Source organism: Crocuta crocuta, unplaced genomic scaffold (genome assembly GCF_008692635.1).
Source record: "Crocuta crocuta isolate KB4526 unplaced genomic scaffold, BGI_CrCroc_1.0 scaffold68, whole genome shotgun sequence".
In the NCBI taxonomy this organism is placed as follows: Eukaryota; Metazoa; Chordata; class Mammalia; order Carnivora; family Hyaenidae; genus Crocuta; species Crocuta crocuta.
Genome location: NW_027532426.1, coordinates 1508664 through 1526160, shown reverse-complemented (window position 1 = coordinate 1526160; position 17497 = coordinate 1508664). Strand labels below are relative to the sequence as shown.

General features: G+C 40.3%; 2 protein-coding genes and 1 long non-coding RNA gene across 3 annotated transcripts in view; 1 reads left to right on the top strand and 2 right to left on the bottom strand.

Moving 5' to 3' along the window:
- The window catches only part of LOC144244002 (uncharacterized), a 167394-nt gene that overhangs the window by 57274 nt on the left and 92623 nt on the right, over positions 1 to 17497 (top strand). The gene's annotated exons all lie outside the window — the stretch shown is intronic.
- Positions 5045 to 5434, bottom strand: LOC144244108 (keratin-associated protein 2-3). Its single transcript, XM_077779340.1, has one exon. It carries the CDS (start codon positions 5432 to 5434, stop codon positions 5045 to 5047), a length of 390 nt encoding a protein of 129 aa, XP_077635466.1.
- LOC144244106 (keratin-associated protein 2-3) lies at positions 9707 to 10096 on the bottom strand. The gene has a single exon (XM_077779339.1). The coding sequence runs from the start codon at positions 10094 to 10096 to the stop codon at positions 9707 to 9709; it is 390 nt and encodes a 129-aa protein (XP_077635465.1).

The following is a 17497-nucleotide window of genomic DNA, read 5'->3' as shown; positions in this document are numbered from 1 at the left end:
CATTCAGAAGAATGTGCCTCAGGCCCCAGGGGCGAAAGCTCCCCAAGTGGAATTTTAAACATAATTTCAAAACTTTAAAAGGAATGTAAACTGACCGAACATATAGTCATAATCAGGGAAACAGAGGAGGGAGAGATGAAGTGCAGTCTCATCAATGAGGACCTTCGACTCATGTTTCATGTTTTTTCTCTGGTCCATGGACACGTGATTTTTTTCCAAAGCAGTCACCAGTGCCTAGATAAAAACTTGTATATTATGCTCTTTTTGGTTCTTTCCCCAGCTTTATTGAGATATAACTGATATATAGCATTGTGTAAGCTTCAGGCGTACACTGTGATGATTCAATGCTTGTATACATTGCACAATGCTTATCGCAGTAAAGTTAGTCAACACATCCTTCACCCCACCTTGCATAACTATCCTTCTGTTATTGTTGTTTTTATGGTGAGAACATTAGCACTCTACTCTCATAGCAGCTTTCACATATATAATATATTATTAACTGTGGTCACCATGCTGTACATTAGATCTGACAAAATCAGTTATAGCTGACAAAATCTTATAATTTTGACAAAAATCTCCCCATTTCTCCTACCTCTCAATCCCTGAAAATCACTTTTCTACTCTCTGTTTCTATCAGTTCGATGTTTTTGACTCCAAATATAAGTGATCTCATACAATATTTGTGTTTCTCTGACTTACTGCACTTAGCATAGTTCCTCAGAGTCCATCTACTTTATTGGAATTGGCAAGATTTCATTCTTTTTTATGGTTGAGTAATACTTAATTATATATATATAAAATAAAATATGGTTTATATATAAAAAAGCACAGTTATTGTATATATATAATGGAATACACACATCATATATATCATTCATATATATATGTATACACGGTGTTGTATATACACGTATAATCATATTTTCTTTATACATTCATCTGTCATTGGACATTTAGGTTGTTTTAATACCTTGGCTATTGTGAACAATGCTATAATGAACATGGGAGTGCAGATGTCTCTGAATTTATCTCCTTCAGATGTATACCCAGATGTGGGATTGCTGGGTCATATGGTAGTTCTATTGTCAATTTTTTGAGGAGTCTCTAAGCATTTTCCACTGTAGCTGTACCAATCTACATTCTCACCAACAGTGCACCAAGGTTCCCTTTTCTCCACATCCTCACCAGTATTTGTTCTCCTCTTTTGGATACTAGCTATTCTAACAGGTGGAGGTGATACCCCATTGTGGTTTTGATTTGCATTTCCCTGATGATTACTGATGTCAAGCACTTTGTTGGCCATCTGTATGTCTATTCAGGTCCTCTGCCTGTTTTTCAATAAGATTTTTTTTTGTTTGTTTTGCTTTCTGTTTTTGTTTGTTTTTATTATTGGGTTATAGGAGTTCCTTACACATGCTGGATATTAACACCTTATCAGATATATACTTGGTTTGTAAATGCTTTCTCCCATTTGCCTTTTCACTTTGTTCATTGTTTCTTTTGCTCTGCAGAAGCTTGTTAGTTTGATGTAGTCCCACTTGCTGATTTTTGCTTTTGTTGCTTACGCTTAGCTCTTTTCAAGGCACACTGTCTCATAATCAAATTTTCATGCTGTTGAGAGTATTCACGATATTCACATTTTGTGCAAAGGAGGCCTCTTTGAAAGATACATGAAACCCCAAGTTACCAAGACTAATTACTCTGAACGCTTCTGATTCAAAATTGTTCCAAAGAGATTTTCTTTCCCCTTCGTAAAGATCCACAGAGAGTACGTGAGTCCCTCAGTAAGCAGTTCTAGTGCTACTTAGTCTAAGATGCTCATCCTCACCCCATAATCAAACTTTATCTCCAGGCAGAGAAAATAGGAGTTGTGTTTCTGTAATTCATGCCATAGAGCTCTGTGATTTGACATTGATGGTAAGTCATGTGGTATTTTTTTAATGCCACTTATCCTAAAACTAGACAACATTCATTGAAACTTTGCCATTTACTGGCTGTGTGTCCTTGGACCATGAGGGGTAAGGATGGCATACCCAGCTTGTTGTGAGCAGTAAATAAGCTAATATTTGCCAAGTGCTAAGAACAGTGCCTGGCACTTAGCAAATGTCTTGTGTTTGCTAAGTAAGTAAATATATTTTAAAAAGTTATGTTATATGGGTGCCTTTAAACTCTAAATTTTGAATTTAGAATAAAAATGAACATATATGGTATGGCAAATGACTATCTCTTTGCTCAGTCAACCACAGACTGTATACTAAATAAGATCATCCAGGGGAGAGTTTCATTAATAACATTAAATAAAATAAAGATACCTGGAAGAGAGTTATAGAGCTCCCTCTTTTGAACACTGATTTCTGGAAAGGGGAGTTACGTCATTGTCGTAGATCCTATAAGGAGAAAATGTGGCCTGAACCCTACTGAAAACCCCACAGTCCATGCAAAACAGTGAGTTCTTAGAAAAACATCCTTTAAAAAAAAGACTTAAAACTGATTTAGATAGGTTCTTGATGGTGATGGGCAACATATTCTGTATTACTAATGCTAGGGCTTTATTTAGCACTATCATTCAACAATAATATTATGAACAAATTTTAACATGGAAAATGTATTATTGTCTTATGTTCATAGTTATCAATTCTCTATGCAAATGGTGAAAAGTAATTAGAATTATAATTTGGAACAGCTAACAATTTTTAAAAATTCTTAATTTGGAACATATCAAGTTGCATACCTTATTTTATGCAATTGAGATGATCCCGAAAAATTAAAATATGAATCAATGTTTAATAATTTGATCAGAGTTTAAAGATATCAGAGAAGTCCACTATATATAGCATAGTGGTACACTCTTCTATATGTAGTAAAATACTTCATTTGAGTACAAATAGATGCTCTGCAATTATCTGCTTTAAATCCACTTAGACTGTCATAGGTAGGTTTTTAAAAGCCGAGCATAGGGGCGCCTGGGTGGCTTAGTCGGTTAAGCGTCCGACTCTCGCTTAGGTCATGATCTCGCGGTTGGTGGGTTCGAGCCCCGTGTCGGGCTCGGTGCTGACTGCCAGCTCAGAGCCTGGAGCCTGTTTCACACTGTGACTCCCTCTCTCTCTGACCCTTCCCTGCTCACGCTGTCTCTCTCTCTCTCCTAGAAATAAATAAAACATTAAAAAAAAACTTAAAAAAAAAATAAAAAATAAATAAAATAAAATAAAAGCAGAGCATAATGTAGAGAAAGATTTAAATATTTTCCCCAAAATAAATATAGGTTTTAGACAGTACAGTCCACTAAAAAGAAAATATATGTTCATTTTAAAATGATATAATTAAGAAAAATACAAATAAGAAAATGAGTATTATCCCCAATTACTCTTATATTTTGTTGCATTTTGTTTATTTTATTTAAAAAATTTTCTTTTAATATTTATTTATTTTGAGAGAGAAAGAGAGTGTGTGTGTGAGTTGGGGGAGGGCTGCAGAGAGAGAAGGAAGGAGAGGATCCCAAGCAGGCTCCATGCCACCAGCTCAGAGCGCAATGCAGGGCTCTGACCCCACAAACCATGAGATGATGACCTGAGCCAAAATCAAGAGTCAGGGACTTAACCAACTGAGCCACCCGGGTGCCACCACATAATGTTTTGAATACTTTTGAGGCATAAGCACACATAGACATGCAGAATATATTTTTTTCTCACAAAATAGTTTAATATTTTATAACTTGCTTAATTTTAACTTAAATATATGACAAGACAATTGCATCATGTTTCCTAGTGAGTTTATAATCTTTAACTATTTTTAACTACGTGTGGCATTTCTTCTATATTTATGTTTATATTATGTACTGTTTGCCTTTTTTTCTTATTTATACCTTATCTCCCTAAATAGATTATAACCTCTTTGAAGCAGGAGCTCTCTTTTATTCTTTCATATTCCTTCAAAATGGTCTCCACTCAGTGTCTTATTCATAGTAGATGTTCAACAAACCTGTGTAGATTGACAGTGATTGAATAATTTTCTTGGGAGATTGCCATTACTGCCCAGTTCCTGAGCACAAAGATAATCAGCTCTTGAGAGCCAATGTGGGTTTAATACCCACAAGACTTGACACTGTAAATAACATTCAAAATAACTACCAGATCTTTCACACATAGGAAGGAGTGCGTTTATCTGAAGCCATAGTTATTCTTGGCCAGAGAAAACCTGAGTTCCTCTGGGCAGAAGAACATGTCTCCTACCATATTAAGATGAAGTGTTTGACTTAAAGTCTTAATGTCAGGGGACTTGCATTCTCCTGGGTCTTTTCTAAACATCAGTGATTATAATTATATTAGTAAGAAACTTATTTAATTGTTCATTACTGATCACTCTTCAGCTTTAAAAACATGGGTTTGGCCAGATGTTGCCTAAGGTTCTTTCCACGTCTGACATACTGAGTTTTCTAAGTTGTGCTTACAACAGGTGTCAGGTCACTGAATGAATCCTCAGACCAGGGATGTGTGTGTCAGCTCCGATGCAGCCTCCTTACTGGGAGTTGTTAAAGGACATTTCTCAGATGTTTGGCATCTCTGGAATTGTGAGCACATGTGATTCTGTACGTGTGAGGAAGATAGAGCTGTGCCCACTTTTCTCACTTGGCTACTATACCTTATAAATGCCACTTAACAAGGATAATGAGGAAACTACCCAGACTTAGGTTGTTTCAGAGAACGATTTGAGAGGATTATTCTGCATCTTGCTTTGATTATCTCTGGGCAAAACAGAGAGACAGAGCCTATTGAGAGGAAGTATCACAAAGACCACGATTTCTATGCTGGAGATATTAAGTTTATTAGAAAACAGAAGACATAATTGAGGAGTTCAATTGGGGTCCTGAGAGGACAAGGTACTCTTCATCGGTAGTCAGTCTGAAAAGGGGGCTTGAGTGCCTACTCTGAGCCGGACTGAAGAGATGACAAATGGGCTTCTCAGGGAAAGGCATGTTGTTCTGCCTTCAAGTTCAGAGCAGGACGACCCCACCATCTACTGGGGACCCTTAGTGATGATGCACTCAGCAGCAGGAGGAGGTCCTGCAGGTGGTGCGGCAGGGGGCAGGCTGGCAGCAGGGGGGGCGGCAGCAGGGCGCCTGCACAGAGATGGGCTGGCAGCAGGTGGAGGCCCAGCAGCAGGGGCGGCAGACCACGGCCGTGCAGGACGTGGGGCAGCAGCTGATGGGGCGGCAGCAGCCCTCCTGCAGGGAGCAGGGGTCGCAGCAGACGGGGCGGCGGCAGGGCTCGCAGATGGGGCGCGTGCAGCGGCAGGTGCAGGTCACGGGGCGGCACACGGTGGTCTGGCAGCTGACGGGGCGGCAGCAGCAGGGGTCGCGGCAGCAGCAGGGCTGGCAGCAGCCTCCCCCGCAGCCCGAGGAGGAGCAGGTGGAGCCACAGCAGGGGCCGCACATGGTGGTGTCTGAGGCTGGTTTGGGTTGGAGGGGTGAGAGGACTCGGGTGTTGTCAAGTGTGAATGCCTCCCTCCTGCTCTGGGCCCTTTATATACCCTGGCCGGGTGCTGATGACCCCCACGACACAGGCCATTTCCTTATTTGTGTTTACTCTTTCTGAAATGGCACTGGTAAGTTAGTAAGCTCCCTAGACATTTTTTTTTAGGTGCTCAGGTACTCATGGAAGACCATTTGCTTTCCTTATTTGATGGAGACTCATTATGTTTTGCTATTTATGGTTCAAATATGCACTTAATGACCCTAACTTCAGAGTTTCCAATTATCTTAATAATTCAGTGATGTTTTTACCAATTGATGTTTTGACAGCACAAAATAGCTGTCATGCTCTTAGGCTTATTTAGTAATAGTGGAAGTGGATTTCCCAAGTTGTGAGTGTCCATTTCCACCATTAAACTTCCTGGACAAAACAAGTTCAGAAAAGTGATATGAGACTGTATGAAAAGGCATATGGTCTGTGAATAAAAGAAGAGTTTTGTTGTGTACTTTTTGTAGCTTCAGGAATGCATCTTATCATTTTATCATCAGTGGGTTTTTTCCCCCAATTTTAAGAATTTTGGTAAAATACATATAATGTAAAATTTACTATCTTACCATTTTTAAGTGTACAGTTCAGTGGTATTAAGCACATTCATATTGTTGTGAACCATCAGCACCATCCATCTCTAGAAGTCTTTTCATTTTGCAAAACTGAAATTCTGTCCCCGTTAAACAACTCCCCATGAACTCCTCTTCTCAGCCCCTGGCAACCACCATTGTAATTTCTTTTTTTTTTTCTGTAATTATCTCCCCCCGCCCCCCACCCCATTAGTATTGGCTCCAGCACTACTTGGCATATGACTTTAGGCAAGTCACTTACCTGGTTCCTTATGTACAGAATGTAGACTATAAACCCAGCCTCTGGTAACCATTGTTCTGCTCTCTGTTACTGTGAGTTTGGCTTTTTTTTTTTCCTTTGTCTTAGATAGACATAGTTGTACTTTCATAGTTGTAGCTTTCCAAACTATGTAGAATTTCATTTTTAATCTTCACGATGGCCAGTATCATTGAGTTGTAGTAACTATATTCTAAGAACTTTGCTAAAAGAAATAAATGTACTAACTTGTTCTTCATAATAATCCTTCGACATAGGTATTGTTGAATTCCTAAATTTACACATAAGAAACCAGAGAAGTGACCTGCCTAAGGTCATACACCTATGGTATTGGAGCCAATACTTACTGCAAAAACACCTGTAGGAACATTATTGTAAGCCCAAGGAGCTGAAGAGTGGAATTGTGGTTACCATATTCCCTTTCATTAAGGAATGTCTGTTTTATTTAGGAATTTTAACAGTGAATTTATTTTTAAAACAGGTGATATTTGTGAAATGGCTGATTTTTAGAGTTATATGAAAGGACTTTATGTCTTCCGAATATCCTCAGGAATTCAAAGAATTATCGCCCACAGAGCCTTCTGAAAATTCCAAAACATACCGTAAGGAGATAGCATCAAAGTTGGACATAATTGATTGGTTATGGAGCGCTATGAACAAAGCCACTGTTGAGAAGAATTTCCTCTACCCTTTAAGGTCCTTCTTCCTGGACTAAGAAAAAAATGACATGAGACAGATTAACAGGAGAAAATAAAATTTAATAGAATACTTATGAGGAAATCCATATAGCTCTGGAAATTTCAAAGATAGTGAGGCAGCATGATACTTACATGAGCTAAGGAGAGGAGTGAGAGTCTGAGGATACAAAGGGGAGAAAGACCATTAGCAGGAAGATGGGAGATGTTTAGAAAGCAAACTTAATCTATTATGCAGATAGGTTTCATAGATAAAGTGGAATCTCTATTAATAGCTTTCTTCCTGGTAGAGACAGGTAGTCCAGGGAGAGGTAAAGAATGTTTACTGAATCTGCTGGGTTTTGATTGGATTTAATTCAAAATAATGTTCACACCACAGTGGCTCATTTGGGGACAGCCTGTCCTTGGTCCCTACACTACCATCTAGATGAAGGTTGCAGTCTGCCGGCATAACCGAGCCCCCGGGTAGTGATCCCAGCCAAAGGTGACCTGTAGGCCCGCTTTGTCTACATCCCAATCCCAGGGTCTTGCTCCAGTGTTTCCCCATGCACTACACTTGAGCATACTCCTGCTTACAGAGCCAGTTGTGAGTCTCAGTTGTTTAGGACTGTAGGAAAATCATGTCACACAGCCATTTTATAGACTCTGCCTTTGGATTTCCTTGGTTCTAACCTTTTGCTTTACAACTAAGTCTGTTCTAGATCTGTGGTTGAAGCTTCCTTCTTGATTATTCTACTTGCATAGTCCCTTGCTGGCTTACCCAGATCTTCACCAGCCACTGTGGCTAACCATGGCATGGAGTTACTGTGGAAACAAACACAATCTCATAATAATGAGGAGCTTGGGAGTACATAAAGCATTCCACATTTGAGAATATAATAAGATAAGGAATTCTCTAGAAGGAAAGAGGAGGAAAACAATGTAGTTAGAGACTTTTAAAAATGATGTTCAAGAACACATAGAAAGAAACTAGATTTGTCAATCTGTCTACCAGTAAACCATAATCCCTTACTAAAGAGAAAACCCCATTGTATATTGCAAATGTTTTGAACACAGTGGGCTTCTTGTTGAGAAATTTTTACCATATTTCAAGAAAAGTACTTTCCTTCATGAGAAAGCTTATTTATTTTATTGTAAGAATGCACATGTCCAGCATGAGGAGATAATCAGTGACGGATGAAGATGTTTTTCTCTCCTCTAACTCCATAGAACTTATTCAGTCATTCAGCAAATTCTCATTATATCCTATGTGCTAAATATGACACAGGTCAGTGGGAATCCAGTAGTGGACAAAGTCAAGTTCCAGGCCTTCACAAAGCTTATTTGGCTTGCCTCCTCTCTCTGGGCAGGTAGATATGCCCAAGCAGGCAAGTAGCACATTCCAAAAAATTGTTTTAGATCATATGCTGGGAACTCAATGTAATTTCTCAGAAAAACACTAGTAGTTGGTTTACTAAGCAGCCTAAGTGTTTAACAACAGCAAAAACATATACAAGTGGATTAATATTCATCTTTCAACTACATTGGCATTGTTTTAATTTAATTCTAAATTAGAATGATTCTAGCTAAGCTACATAGCTCCTTCTCTTCCCAGCAGCAGTGACTCTATTAGAATCAGAATTGACCAGGAGCACTTGGTTGGCTCAGTCAGTTAAGCATCCGACTCTTGATTTTGGCTCAAAAATCTTGATTTTAGCCAAAAATCAAGAACTCATGGTTTGTGAGATAAAGCCCCACATTAGGCTCTCTCTCAGCATAAATAAATAAACATTTAAAAAAAGAATTGTCCATAGTGGTGCTGGAGGGGAGCCTTGGGAAAGATGGGATAGTGATTCTTTGAACCTAGGCCTTCAGTGGTTCAGGATTCCCAGGTACCAATTAGTATTAATCATGGCACAGTCTCCTAAATCAGTGTATAAACATAGCTCTGACTTAGGCTTCCTCCTCCTTATCACATGTATGGGGATGATTCATGGGTCAAGTTCACAATCAGAGAAACCACTGTAGTCTCTCCATTTCCTCAGCATCACCACAAAACCTGTGGCTTGAGATATGAAGGTGCCTTCCATGAGATATTCTGTATTACTTGAACTACTATTAAAATTATAGACCTTGCACTTGAATTGTTCCTAAAGGTTAAAAAAAAAAAAGAAAGGCCCTTGAAAAAATCCTTTTGGTTCTTCTGATTCTGCATACCATACCTTAAGCTAAAAGAAGCTTTTGAAGATTAATAAACAATAAAGAGAAACACATTTGCTTCCCAGAAATAAAATTTTTTATTATTTTACCATGTGAAACCCCAGCATAAGCATGATGATACCCTGGAAAATTACCCCATCTTGAAATAGTAGAGATGTGATGAGTCAGTGGGATAGAGCTCCATTCAAGAAGAACTTTGATCTTTGTTCACTCATTTTTTTTCAAGCCAGGAAATCAAATGAGGAGAGCTGGCATGTTTCTAAAGTTTGTCAAAGAGGGCCAGGATTAACTGGGTAATTATGTGGGAAAATGGATAGACAGCTACTGTTGAATTAGTTGTTGAAGAGCAGGTAGTTTGCAAAGGACGGATCTCTCATCTGATCCCTTGGCGTGGGAAAGAGTGTTCACATGTTTCTAAACACCTGGGAATGCTTTTCAACGGGCTGTTCAGCAGCAGGAGGAGGTCCTGCAGGTGGTGCGGCAGGGGGCAGGCTGGCAGCAGGGGGGGCGGCAGCAGGGCGCCTGCACAGAGATGGGCTGGCAGCAGGTGGAGGCCCAGCAGCAGGGGCGGCAGACCACGGCCGTGCAGGACGTGGGGCAGCAGCTGATGGGGCGGCAGCAGCCCTCCTGCAGGGAGCAGGGGTCGCAGCAGACGGGGCGGCGGCAGGGCTCGCAGATGGGGCGCGTGCAGCGGCAGGTGCAGGTCACGGGGCGGCACACGGTGGTCTGGCAGCTGACGGGGCGGCAGCAGCAGGGGTCGCGGCAGCAGCAGGGCTGGCAGCAGCCTCCCCCGCAGCCCGAGGAGGAGCAGGTGGAGCCACAGCAGGGGCCGCACATGGTGGTGTCTGAGGCTGGTTTGGGTTGGAGGGGTGAGAGGACTCGGGTGTTGTCAAGTGTGAATGCCTCCCTCCTGCTCTGGGCCCTTTATATACCCTGGCCGGGTGCTGATGACCCCCATGACACAGGTCATTTCCTGGAGTTGTGGCTACCCATTGACCCCTAGATTGGGGATTCTGTTGCTGAGGCAGCAGTTCCATCATGGAAGGATGCTTTCCTTTCTGCCTGTCTCCTTTCTTCCTTGAAATGAATACTTGATGAATTATATCATCCAAAAAATTACCCATGGAATAACCAGCCTTCCAGACCATGCCATGTGATATACTGAAAGTGTGAAGAATCCAGTGTTGACACCATCATACTTTCCTCTTGATCGTCTTGTTCACCACCCATGACTCAGTGCAAGACTGTAGTGTTCCTGAGGTCACAGGCCTGGTTTCTGATTGACCTTGAGGGTGAAGCAAGGATTTCTCAAAAGCCAAATGACTCATGAAAGGAGATGTGTACTGATTGTGCTATGGGAAGAATGGTCCAGTGCTTCTGGAAAACAACACAGTGCTTCACCTCATTTGTAAGGGAATAATCACCAGAGCCATTGAAGTGATATTGTTTAGTAATTCAGTTGGCCTATAAATGAGTCACTTCTAAAACTCTTACTATGTAAACAGTACTATTTATGAGTGGGAGGGAAAGGAAAGAAAAATAAGTTCCAAGTAGATTCTTATCACTTACTAATTACAAATTTTATGATAGTAAGACAAAGGCAGATGAAGCAATCAAAGGCAAAGACTTTTCATGGGACAAAAAAATCAAACTAAGTGAGGATTTTATTCATATTATGCATTTTGAATGCCCCCCCTGAGTAAAGTCTTAGAAATAAAATTAAAATTGGGGTCACTCTTTCCAGGTATGACCATAAGCACTTCAAAACACATTGTAAATATTTATAAAGGAACCCATTATCTTTCTGTAGTAGATGCTTTGGTCTGTTGGCCGAGGGTTTGATTGCTTATGAAGTGTGAAATTGGCTTCAAAAAAAACCAGAGGAATTAAATGTGCTAGTGACTGATAAGATAGCCTTGTCTTTTTTAGGTACAGCTAAGAAAAATAAATTTTAGTTGGAAGATAGGTTAAGGATGACATTGTCCAAGGGTTGCTGATGACTCTCGGACTAAATTTTCCCCAAAGCATGGTTTGTTTGATGTGATCATTAAAAATTTTTTAAGTGTTTATTCATTTTTTGAGAGAGAGACAGAACACAAGTAGGGAAGGGGCAGAGAGAGAGGGAGACACAGAATCTAAAGTAAGCTCTAAGCTCTGAGCTGTCAGCCCAGAGTCTGACATGGGGCTCAAACCCAGGAATGCTGAAGTTGGATGCCCAATTGACTGAGCCACCCAGGTGCCCTGATCTGTCATTTTTTAATACACTCCTTGGTCTGCAAGGAGTGTCCTTGAAGGTCCTGGTCCTTGAAGGCCTTTGAGTTTGTGACCCATCATGGTCCTTCAAAGGTTTTGGAAGGCCATATTTGTAACATGATATCTCTAAAGTTATGCAGGTAAAAGAGTGGCAAAGCGTTTACAGTGCTATGGTCTTCTGTTGAGTATAAACACTCTTGAGGGACATAGTCTTTTCCAACTCTGTTACTTCAAACCAGTGAACAGGTAGTCATAGTTATCAAAACTTCTATCTAGTGAAATATAATGGGGACTTGATTGATTTATGATTTAGTGTATTGTTATTTGGATTAGCATATAAACAGTGATTCAAGTGTTAGGAATAGAAACATGTCTGTAAACTCACTGCATTTGTTAACTAACAAGGACAGAATACCAAGAAATTCTGTGTCCTGATATCATAGACTGTCAAAAACTTTGCTATTTGAAGCCACATCAGTAAGCAAGGAAGATCCCACTATTTCCTGGACAGGATCTTAGTCACCTTAATATAGAGAAGCAGCATCAGTATCCAACCCAGAGGCAGAATTCTAGATCAGAGATTTTCAGAAACAACATTCTTCATTTATCTTAACTATGTGGTTTTCAAAAAAAGAGTACTTAAGTCCGTGTGACAGCCTAGTCCTCATGTGAATTCTTTTGCACAACCCCTGTTTTGCTTTGAGTCCTTTGAAACACCATTTCGTGTAATTTTACTTTAGCTCTACCATTCTTCAAAAACCTATAAAAATAACCTTTCCTTTGTTTGATGGAGTGTCCCTGGTCCGATGCTGTGTGGTCTCCTTTGCTGTAGAACATTAATAGGCCTAAGCTTATTGGAAGAGATTGTCCCTAGTCTTTGTCACATGGGCCTTTTTAGTCCTGTTATTTGACTTCCTGATGTTCTCCAAGAGCATAACCACCAAGGTGGGAGCAAGTAAATGTTAACCACAGTGGTGATAACTTGTGGGATTTTGTGGTTGGATTGAAAAAGTATGCAATGCTGACGACTTTTTCTGATGGTGAACCAACCCTCTTCATAGTTTCATAGGTTGTGTGTTGTTAGGAGCTAGTTTGGGGGCCACTGGATGTTAGGAAGATTTAAAAATTCTGAAAACAGAATATCCGTTCCCTGTTTTCAAAGTGATCTTTGAAATACCCTCTAATCATAAGAGAGATCAGGATAGGAAAGAGTGAGGGAGAAAGTGCAGGAGGGGGATGGGGAAGCCAAAGAGGGGTTCAGATCCTTCCACCCCTGCCGGGAGCCACACCGGCCTCTCTGGATGGCAGTCACAGCAAGGAAATGGCAATGTTTGCACAGCTTCTGCCATGAGAAATGAAGACTAATATCTCCTTCTGCTACTACTGGCTCATGTTGGAAATGAGCCTGCTGGTATTGACCAGGCCTCACAATATTCCATATCAAACCCATATTCTGAACACAGTTACCTCATAGGAAAAGCATATTCCTGCCTTTACAAAAGAGATTTTAGATAAGAGCTCTGTGGATCATTGTCAAAAGGTTCTTCCTATGGGCCTTGCAGATCCAAGACTTAGATAATAAAGAGGGTTAAGAACACAAGAGTTACTATTGAGCCTGGTCCCATATCAGAAGAGCCTAATTTATAGTTAAAGTACAGATAAGTACAGAACATAACTTACTAATTGGTGATGTATGGCAGTCCCTTCCTCAAGGCCTACATTCCACAAACACCCTCCCTTACACTGGCAACTGGGATGAGGATAGATAAGAGTAGCTAAAACATAAACCCAGGTGCCAAGACGGACACATTTAGGGCCCCCATGAGGACTTCCACACACAAACCAATTCAGAAACATTCATCCTCTTGAGAGCCAGACAGAATGACTCCTAGCTTATCTATATACAACCTAACCTATATATTATCCTGTTGATCACTAAGAGCATCCTGTTAATTCCTTGGTTGTAAATTCACTATGACTGAGATAATTCTGCAAAATATCAAAAACTTGTTATCGCAAAAGGCCTCCCATTGTAGAAATTCCTTTCTCTGACTTCATGTTGTTGCTGAACCTTTAAATAAAGACACCAAAACCGACAGGACAGAGATGCCTGCCTGGTGATCAGAAAGAATCTCGGGGCTCTCTCACTCTCTTTCGCCGACACCGTCCATCCTTCAGGGACCCGTGGACCTGTCGGAGCCGGCGCAGCCTCCGACACACCCCTACCTAGCAATTGTGGGACTTAGAGCTAATACCTGTTGTCTGCCAGGGTCAGTCTTCTCAGCTATAAAAGGGGTGGAGTCTTCTGTCCATGATGTTTTCATAGGCTAGGTTTATCATAAAATCTGTACAATGTGGAAGACAAAAGAAATGGATATCATTCATTGAAAAGAAAATGTTTTAGATGGAAAAATTCTAGATGATCATGGAACGGGTGGGATTTTTCCCCCCTGAAATTTAACAGATACATATGTTTTCTGTTTAATAAATCCCATCTGCCTAAAGCCAGGGATGACTAACCCAAGTAATTTTCCAGCTTAAGTTGTTTGCCTCATTTGGGTGGTTCAAGGTGGAAGGAAAAGTCCATCAGACACATGTATTATCTCCATTGCTCCTGAAACCAAGCCCTTATTCATAAATCCTGTAAGCTAGGGCTCTCTCCTGTGCATTAGCTCTTTCATTCTGAGACAGCCTCAATCTGTTGATGGATTTTTTTCTTCCCTCTTTGTTATACTTATAAAACCTTGGGGGTCCTTGGGGCGGGAGGAGCGGACGCAGAAGTGTGCCACATGGAGTGTGCGCTCTAGCAGCACAGACACAGGTCCTTCACAGGGGGTCTCAGGACCTCCAGCCCTGTTCCTCCCCACCAAGCGTGCCAGAACCGCCCCTGTGCCTAGAGTCGCCGTCTTGCCTGGTTGGGGTCTGTAGCGCTGAAAACGTGGCAGACCATCTGAGACTTGGGGTCATCAGGCTGCGCCTTGATCAGGGCTGCCTCAAGAAACAAGCCAAACTACACATGGTGGAGAGTCCCAAATACCTCTATGAGTAGGGAAACAAAACAACCAGACGCTCAACAGGAGAAACCAAGAGACACCATTCAAGGAACACTGCCTGAACAGACAGGCCCTGAACATTCAGAGCCCTCTCTAATACAGCAGAACTTGCAGGGGCAGAGTGTACAACAAGCTTTTAAAATTAACAAGAAATAGAAAGCTAACCAAAATGACGAAATGGAAGAACTCTCCTCCAAAGAAATTCCAGGAAGAAATGACAGCTAAAGAACTGCTCAAAACAGATATAAGCAACATAACTGAACAAGAATTTAGAAAAATAATCACAAAATTAATCGCTGAGCTTGAAAAAAGCATGGAGGACATCAGAGAAACTATGGCTACAAATACGATGGAGATTAAAAATAGTTATGATGAATTTAAAAATGCGATAAATGAGATACATAATAAACTGGAGGTGTCCAATGCATGGATTGAAGAGGTAGAAAGGAGAATAAGTGATTTAAAAGACACTATTATAGAAAAAGAAGAAGCTGAAAAAAAGAGAGATAAACTGATCCAGGAACATGAAAGAAGAGTTCAAGAGCTCAGCAATACAATCAAATGGAACAATATCATATCATAGGAATCTCAGAAGAGGAAGAGAGAGGGAAAGGTGCTGAAGAATTCCTGAAACGAATTATAGCAGTGAACTTCCCCAACCTGGGGAGGGAAGTAGACGTTGAAATTCAAGAGGCACAGAGAACTCCCCTCAGACATAACTTGAATCGATCTTCTGCATGACATATCATAGTGAAACTGGAAAAATATAAGGACAAAGAGAATTTTGAAAACAGCTAGGGAGAAAAGGGCCCTAACATACAAAGGGAAACCTATCAGAGTGGTGACAGACCTGAAACTTGGCAGGCCAGAAAGGAATGGCAGAAGATCTTCAATGTGATGAACAAAAAAAATATGCAGCCAAGACTCCTCTATCCAGCAAGCCTGTCATTCAGAATAGAAGGAGAAATAAAAGTCTTTTGAAATAAACAAAAATTGAAGGAATTTGTCACCACTAAACTAGCTCTACAAGCAATCCTGCGGGGGACGCTCTGAGGGAAGTGTTGCAAGGAACGCAAGATGCTAGAGACACCACCACAAGCATGAATCCCACAAATGACACAACGACTCTAACCCCATATATTTCAATAATAACACTGAATGTAAATGGGCTGAATGCTCCAATCAAAAGATATAGGGTAGCGGAATGGATAAAAAAACAAAATCTGTCTATTTGCACCTAAATATTTAAAACTATTAATCACAAACAGAAACAATCTTACAGATAAGAATGTGTTAATAGCAGGGGACTTTAATACTCCAGNGTCTACAAGAAATGCATTTTAGACTGGAAGATACCTTCAGATTAAAAGTAAGGAGATGGAGAAATATATATCATGATACTGGAAGTAAAAAGAAAGCTGGAGTAGCTATACTTAGGAAAACTGGACTTTAAATTAAAGACAATAACATGGGTTTAAGAAGGACATTATATAATAATTACAGGGTCTATCCATCAGGAAGAACTTAAAATTATAAATGTCTACACATTGAATATGGGAGCACCTAAATATTTAAAACTATTAATCACAAACAGAAACAATCTTACAGATAAGAATGTGTTAATAGCAGGGGACTTTAATACTCCAGTTACAGCGATGGATAGATCAACCAGACAGAAAATCACTAAAGAAACAATGGAGTTGAATGACACATTGGACCAGATGGATCTGATGGATATATTTAGAAGTCTACATCCTGAGACCATGGAATTCACTTTCTTCTCAAGTGCACATGGCACATTCTCCAAGATAGATCACATACTGGGACATAAAGCAGCCCCCAATAAATATAAAAGAATTGAGATCCTACCATGCACACTTTCAGATCACAGTGCTGTNGAGCTTTCCCCCTGAGATCAGGAACACGACAGGGATGTCCACTCTCACCACTGTTGTTTAACATAGTGCTGGAAGTCCTAGCATCAACCATCAGACAACAAAAGGAAATAAAAGGCATCAGAATCGGCAAAGAAGAAGTCAAAGTCTCACTTTTCACAGACATGATACTCTTACATAGAATACCTGACAGACTCCACCAGAAGCCTATACATGAATTTAGCAAAGTTGCAGGATACAAAATCAACGTACAGAAATCAGTTGCATTTTATACACCAACAATGAAGCAACAGAAAGAAAAATCAAGAAGCTGTTCCCATTCACAATTGCACAAAAAACCATAAAATACCTAGGAATAAACCTAACCAAAGATATAAGAGATCTGTATGATGAAAATTATAGAAAACTTCTGAAGGAAGTTGAAGAAGACACAAAGAAATGGAAAAACATTCCATGCTCATGGATTGGAAGAATAAATACGGTTAAAATGTCATTACTACCCAAAGCAATCTACACATTCAGTGCAATCCCAATCAAAATTGCACCAGCATTCTTCTCAGAACTACCATAAACTATCCTAAAATTTGTATGGAACCACAAAAGACCCCGAATAGCCAAAGTAATATTGAAGAAGAAAACCAAAACAGGAGGCATCACCATCCCAGACTTTAGCCTCTACCACAAAGCTGTCATCATCAAGACAGTATTGTATTGGCACAAAAACAGACACATAGATCAATGGAATAGAATAGAGAACTCAGATTTGGACCAAAAGTGTTACAGCCAACTAATCTTTGACAAAGCAGGAAAGAGTATCCAATGGAAAAAAGACAGCCTCTTTAACAGATGGTGCTGGGAGAACTGGACAGCAACATGCACAAGAATGAAGCTAAATAATTTTCTCACACCATACACAAAAATAAACTCAAAATGGATAAAGGACCTGAGCATGAGACAGGAAACCATCAAAACCCTAGAGGAGAAAGCAGGAAACATCCTCCTTGACCTCCACTGCAGCAATTTCTTACTTGACACAT